At 48.6% G+C, this 7,083-nt stretch overlaps 1 protein-coding gene across 4 annotated transcripts; it reads right to left on the bottom strand.

Annotated features, from left to right (window-relative positions):
• Positions 1-855: 855 nt before the first annotated feature.
• TAC1 (tachykinin precursor 1) lies at positions 856-6,683 on the bottom strand. 4 transcript variants are annotated; one of them, XM_004939319.5, is made up of 7 exons: positions 6,530-6,683; positions 5,886-6,020; positions 5,712-5,808; positions 5,187-5,210; positions 3,655-3,708; positions 1,487-1,545; positions 856-1,291 (listed from the first exon to the last, which is right to left on the bottom strand). In XM_004939319.5, the coding sequence occupies exons 1-6, from the start codon at positions 6,617-6,619 to the stop codon at positions 1,496-1,498; spliced, it is 450 nt and encodes a 149-aa protein (XP_004939376.3). In that variant the 5' UTR covers positions 6,620-6,683; the 3' UTR covers positions 856-1,291; positions 1,487-1,495. The 4 variants fall into 4 exon arrangements, with proteins under 4 accessions (XP_004939376.3, XP_004939375.3, XP_025004222.1 ...); XM_025148454.3 differs by having other exon boundaries at positions 1,009-1,291; positions 6,583-6,683; XM_004939318.5 differs by having other exon boundaries at positions 856-1,545.
• Positions 6,684-7,083: the final 400 nt, after the last annotated feature.

Genomic DNA, 7,083 nt, shown 5'->3' with positions numbered 1-7,083 from the left:
TTCTGGACTCCTCAGTGCAGGAGGGACCTGGGCCACCAACATGATAGAGGGACTGGAACATCTGTGATGTGAGGAGAGGCTGAGAGAGAGGGGTCTGTTCAGCCTGGGGAAGAGGAGGCTCTGGGGGGATCACATCAATATCCAGCAGAAGGAAGGCCCTACGCCCATCAGCACTATTAATGGGTGCAGCTGTGGGAATGCCTCAGACAAACTTGAAAATTGATTTTGCTGAGTTCACTTCAGAAATGGAAAACAACAACAACAACCAGTTAATCCTTTTGTGCAGGTTAGTCTGCAGTGAAGGCTTGTATGAAAGCAGCAGAGAACGAAAGATGGAAAGATGCAGATGGAAAAAAAATACATCTCCAGATGCCTTGGCAGCTGGTGAGGTGAATGTAGCATTTTGGGACTGTCTGGAAATACAGTAACCAGACATTTTAATTAAAAAAGGTAATTAAACCCACATGTTTTTCTCTTACATTGCATTGGTCCAAGTCAACAGGTGTTTTTATTGTGAATCAGAGGGCTACAATCTATTAAAAGCTTGTCTTTCAAATAACAGACAATAGTGGATGAAATCCACAGCAAATGAGCTGGAGGACACAGTGGGCCCTTCTCACTCAGTCAGCACACACCTTGGTTTCCATAGAGGTGAGGCTTGATGGCACCTCGAGTGACCCAGAGCTGCTGTCTCCAGTAGCAAATCCCCCAGAGCTTTTGCCAGCCCTACAGGAGGAGGCCCACAGCCTCCCTGCAAAAGGAAGTCATTACACCGCTGTGTTTTCTAGTCTGAGATCAGTTGCTTGGATCCGTGTCTCATTCTGGAAAGAACGCCATCACTGTCACCCAAGGAAGTATGTTGCAAAATCCCCAGAGTAGATTTTATTTAAAATGTTACTATCATAAAATTCCAAGCTACGAAATGAAGACCTCGGATTCACATTCAAACCTTACCCCTCCCACCTTTTTAAAATATATAGATGTGTAGTCAGAAAACGTAAAACATGCTGCAATGATACAAATATATTTTGATACAGAAATTACAGTACATTATAAACCATGAAAACAAATCGAGGCACTAGACTGTACATCAGCTCTGTTCTGCATGGTTGTGAAGCTGATACAGACTCACTTCGGATGAACAAAAAGAACCTTTTCTCTGTTTGGTGAACATAACTCTACAGGTCATATTGAACGATGTGCTTTGTTGTGAGACGTCACCGAGGTCGTTGGCCCTGAAGGAGCTGTCCTTCCAGCACCCAACGCTCCTACGCAACACGGATCGCTGCCACTATATGAAAAATAATCATCTCATTGAATGCCTAACTCAAAAAAAAAAAAAAAAAAACCAAAAAACTTCAAAAAAAAAAAAAACCCAACACAAAACCATTTATTATCATTAAATAAATAATTATTCCATACGGTGGTTAGTTTATGTTACACTGCATCGGCCATTGGAACAAACGAAGTTTAATAAATAACGCACAGGAGTGTCTCATTTACGCCTTCGCTCGTAATTCTGTGCTATGCTCCTTTCAGAGGATCCTGCAAGAAGCAGAAAAGCATGAGACACGTCGAACAGCCCCACATAATCCCACAGCCCACGTGGCCCCTGCAGCCAGGGAGCAGGGAGGCTGCAGCTCCATGGGAACCCCAAAGTTCACCCACCACTCAATGATGCTCCTGCCCCACAGAGCAGCTCAGAGGCTGCTGCCAGCAGAGACATGGGGTCCTGGCACAGCCCCCAGCTGCTTAATTTGGCTTTGCCCCTCAGACCATGCAATCCTTCAGGATGCTGACGGACTGTGCCTTTCGCTTCTCATCTATGAGCTGCCTGAAATACTCTTAGCTCAGAACCTATTTACCTTCCAGTATTTCATTTCAAGACTTGAGCACTCAGACCAATGCCTGAGTCTAAAGGACTTTCTGCACAGACATTCCCACCTCCTGTCCCGAGCATAAGCCTTCCCTGCCTCCAGCCCATACTCACAGCAATACCTTGTAACCAAAGGCTGCAGCAAGAGCTATGCCAAACCCAGAGCACCCCATGGGCTACTGCCACCTACAGTGGCCTTCAGTAAAAAACTCAGTGCTCAGCAGTGGTGGGACAGCTTTCCTCCTTGCTGTTTCAACATGAGGGAGCTCTGCAGAGCACTTCTGGGCATAGCCTGACCTCAGCAGGCAGAGCTGGTCACCCCTGCTGTGACCCCAAGGAAGCACTGCAGAGCATATTCAAGCCCAGCTGTGCATGAACACCCTGCAAGCCTGGGGACATTCAGCACAGTGCGCTGCAGGAGCTGCCACCTCTGAGTGCCACCATCACAGTGAGGTGTGGTTTTACACGTTAACCACAGCTCAGCAGGGAGAAACCTCATTATTCCCCTTTGTTACAGATAAATACTTAAATACCACAGCACAGTACCCCAACTATACCAGACATTTTGAAATCAAAGCAATCAAATCTTTGCCTTTCTTAAACATTTGCTGTATACTGCATCCTCATACTCATGTAAATATTTCCATTGGGATTACAAAACCCCATTTGTTACTTCCAGGCTATTTACTTTTATGATAGCAGAGATATTTACAGGTATCGTGCATTTAATAGCTATTGCCACCACAGATAAAATTGTATGAAATTATTCATGATACATAGCAATTTGCAAGATGATGCAGAGAGCAATATCACTAGTCTGAATGGGGATTAATTGAAAGTAAAAGTTCCTGACAACCATAATTGCAGAATATAGATCACAGCATGTATCCACATAATATAAAGGTGTCAGCTAGTAATTTAACTTTTATCATCCATTTAACAAAACAGAGAAAACTATTTCAGAGACATGAAGTAGGCATTAGGGCTTAGGTTTTTTTTTTTTTTTTCCCCCATCTTTTTTTAATTCCTATAGTAGGGAATTAACTGAATCTTTATGGCTCACAGTGAGGGATTCCTTCATCACAGCCCCACAGCAGAGCTGGAGTTCCCAGCAGCCCAAATCACCTGCAAGGCTCATGCTTGTAAGGGGAGAAAGCTCTGCCCTACATGAGTGCTATGGGAAAATAGGAGAAATTCACAGCATTCATTCAGGAATTTATGTGTTTTGTTTTTGGTTTGTTTTTTTTTTTTTCCATTCTGGGGGTAAAATTAGAAGCCGGAATGTTTAACAGCTCCATTTGCAGAGTTAGATTTCGTCAGTTGCAAAGCTCTGCTCTTTCACCTCCTGCTCCAGATCTGAGGAACAGTGATCCACAGAGACAAAGAGAATATCCCCTTATCTGGGAGATCTGGAATTGAAGTGCAATTTGGAATAGGTTCATGTTTTCAGCCTCTGATTTTTTTTTTTTTCCCCTGATGTGTCAGTGAAGAATCTCTTTCTTGTCATAGCACCTTCAAGACAAGAAGAACACACATTGGCAAGGACAGGGGAGTGAGGGAAGCGCCCTGGGGACCCTCACCTGCCTTCACCTGCTTGGTAGCAGCCGACAGCAGGCCCAGCCACACTGAGAAAGCACCCTGGGGCACCCTGACACATGTAAGCTCAGAAAGCCCCGGTCCCCTCTCAGAGAGCTCTCTTCTACCAGCCCACAAGAGAGAACAGAGGCAACAGAGTTAAATGGCTGTGTATCAGAGTACTGATTCAGTCGCATACATACCGGAATTTAAAGATCTTTTGCCCATAAGTCCAACAAAGGAGTCTGTTTTATGCCCTGAAAAGAAAATATATACATTTGGGGGTGTTTAAATGCATTTTAAATAGGCAGGCTTTTAAGACAACGCATCCTCACCAGGAAAAAAAGACACAGACTTCAAAACCATTCATCTCACATACTCATTTTTCATGCCACTCTCAGAGCATAGAGAACGAATATTGATTATTGACTCAGACTGACATGTGTTACTTCTTTTCTTTGTTTGTTTAAATACGACAGAACAACAACAAGCAATAACTGATTCTTACTCCTTTCCCAATGCATTTTTGGTCAATCTTGCCAAAGGCAGTGCCGTGGTAGAGCTTTCATCTGTATGATGCACCTATTCTACCTGTAGGTGTTAAACCCTCCTCACCAATGAGGCAGAGCCTTAGTAGAGATGGAATCAGTGGGATTCTGTCTGGCCATGTCTAAGTCAGACAGCCCGGCTCTATTTGTGGAATATTTATTACCTTCCTGTTCCGTTAGCACTCCTCAAGCCACTGGATTTGTAGAGGATAAATTACTGCAGCTTTTGGCCTCAGATGTGGCAACAGCTATAGTTCAGGTAAGGATGGGAAAGGAGCCATTCTTCTTCCTCTAAGCTGACTTTTGAGGCAAACAGATTTCTCTTTGGGAAGAATTTTGCCTGGCTACTTTATCTACAGGCCCAGAGGAACAATTTCAGACCTTGCAGGCACTGAAACAGCTTTGGAAGTCTGTAGGTTTTTGTTTGTTTGTTTTTTTTAACTTAAGCCAGCAGGATGTTTGACTCTTTAATTGGTCTTCCAATAAATAATCCCAGTGATAAAATCCAGTGATGAACAGAGCACTTATTGACCTCTGTGGGCAGAGGAGGTCTCACAAAGTAAGAAAATAATCGTTAAACTGGTTAGGTCTTTCAGATTCTATCTAAGCATCTTCAGATAGAGAATACACCTGTCCTTGTGCACAAGCAGGATACGGCACACTGCTGGCACCACCTCCCACTCCGTGTGGCACAGGCACAAAGCAAGGGGCACGTATTGCTCGTGTCGGCTGCTCCTGTTTGTAGGGCAGATCAGCAGCCAGCCCTGCTGTGAGTGGGGCTGACTCACAACCAGACAGCACAGGGAGCACCTCACAGCCTCTCGCTTATCCCTGGAATCATTCTCAGGGATTTGGGAATTCGCAATTCTAATCTTCCAGAGTTTGCTGTCTTAATTGCTCCTCTCCGAGCCTGGCAGCAAGCCTGCCTCGCCTTTGAGAAAGGCTCGCAGAGCCCCCTGAGAAATTAAGAGCTGCAGCTTCCTCACTTTAATGCGGCTTGAAATCTCACAGCAAGTGGTGGCTCATATTGGGTACAGGTTTGAGACGTGACCGTGGGGTGGAGCAGTGATCCACCTCTGGTGCTGCCATTCCTCAGCTAAACTCAGCCACCTGCACCCTGGAACATGCTGTTCTCCATCAGAGTATCCTCACATAAGCATTTAAAACATTTACATTTTTTAACTTACTTTTGTGAGAGATCTGGCCATATCCTGGTTGGAGGAGGAAAGGAAAGAAAAAAAAGAGGAGAGTAGTTAGAAAAAAAAAAGACCAAAACCAGACAAACATATATGATGCTACTGCAGTACTTTAAAGCATCAAATACAGAAACTACACCAAGCACACTCTGGAGGCTTAAGGAAAATTAAGATGATGTTTACAATTGCATTTCTCTTTGAAGGGACAACAAAATCTCGTGTCAGACAAACCCATGCGCTGCCAGGTAGGGAGCTGTGCACGCAGCTGCTTCCACGTTCAGAGCACCGAGCGGCCACCACACACGCCGACCCACAAGATGCCAACACACCCCTTACTGGTGCGCACCCAGCAGGTTAACATGAAGCCCGTTCCTTTCTGATAGAGGGTTTGTCTTATACTAAACTTGAACAAGCAACAAGAAAAGTCCGGAGAAAAATGTAAGGTGTGAGAAGGGGACCTCTGAGAAGTGCGGATGGGTGCTGGCAAAGCATGCAGGGGTGCCCTGCCCCACTCACCCGCATCCCGCTTGCCCATGAGGCCAAAGAACTGCTGGGGCCGGGGTCTCCTTGCCATCCTCTGCAGAAAGTGCTCCAGGGGCAGTGGCAGCTCCTCCTGCAGGGTGACAGCGCGGCACTCAGCACAGCCCCAGCACCCCCAGCACCCACACAGCCCTCAGTCTCAGCGCTCACCTTCTGCTCGCCGTCGGCCCAGTCTGCCCAGTAGCTGAGGTCATCGGGAGCAGCCATCTCGTCGGCCAGTGCCTGTGCCGAGGCCAGCAGCAGCACGGTGAAAGCCAGCGGGAGCCTCATGGCCGCCTTGACGTCCTGTGGGGTGCAGGGTAAGCATCTGCAGGGTACTCTGCACGCCTACACACTCAGGGCCAGATCACACACACACACACACACACACACACCTGCAGCCCTTGGTGTGCATACACCCTGCAGCTGGGCACCACAGCCCTCAGACACACATCGAGGTGCACCCATCCTCAGACCACGGCAGAGCTACACAGACACACACCTTCACATACAGATGTGCACATATCTGGATACACCCTCACATATACGCACACCTATCCATGTACGTCTAGCTATAAGCTCACCTGTCACACACCTGAGCTGCACACACACACACAGCTCTCCACACGCACTCTGTCTAGGGATGCTCACACACACCGCCAAATACACCCCAAACCAGGCTTACACATGCAGCACACAGGTGTGGACACAAGCACATGCAGGCACTCTTTCTCCTACACAGCCCCACACAAAATACAGACATACACCCATACAAGTCCACAAGCACGTACCCCCACAAGCACACAGACACGCACCCTCACGCCTGCAGGCAACACACTGATGGACGGACGGACAGACGGACACGCACCGTTCGCAGCGGGAGCCGGGCGCTGCTCGCCGCGCATTGGCCGCCCGTGGGAGCGCTCCGCACTTTATAGACCTGGCGACGGGGAGGGCCGAGACTGCCTCATTTGCCTAAATGCAATTACCCCGCTTTTATCGTCCCAGCCCAGCGCCAGCCCCCGCCCCGGCCGGCAGCCCCCGCCCCCAACTCCCGCCGCGCCTCCCGGGGCTGCCCGGGGCCGCTCCCCCCGGCCGGCCGGAGACGGGGATATAGGGAGCGGGCACGGGCTGCGGGCATAGGGCGCGGGTATAGGGAAAGGGCACCGCTTTTCTCTTCCCCCTCGGCCCGTTCCGAGGGGAGAGCCGCTCTGCACCTCCGCTGAAGGAGGGCGAGCAGCGGGCAGGGATGCGACGCGGGGAGCTCCGCGTACAGGTCCGGGTTGCCCCCGGCGCGGCGGGGACACGGGCACGGAGCAGTGCGCAGGTTCTGGCCGCTCCGATGGGACAAACGTCCTCTCCAGGACGG

Source organism: Gallus gallus, chromosome 2 (assembly GCF_016699485.2).
Source record: "Gallus gallus isolate bGalGal1 chromosome 2, bGalGal1.mat.broiler.GRCg7b, whole genome shotgun sequence".
NCBI lineage: Eukaryota > Metazoa > Chordata > Aves > Galliformes > Phasianidae > Gallus > Gallus gallus.
This window is presented reverse-complemented; position numbering and strand designations above follow the sequence as displayed.

Coding starts and splice junctions, on each gene's coding strand:
- TAC1 (XM_004939318.5), bottom strand. CDS start 6,619: ATGCGCGGCGAGCAGCGCCCGGCTCCCGCTGCGAACGGTGCGTGTCCG. Junction 5,809..5,885: donor GGGCCGACGGCGAGCAGAAG/GTGAGCGCTGAG, acceptor GTCACCCTGCAG/GAGGAGCTGCCACTGCCCCT. Junction 1,546..3,654: donor CAAAAGATCTTTAAATTCCG/GTATGTATGCGA, acceptor TGCTTCTTGCAG/GATCCTCTGAAAGGAGCATA.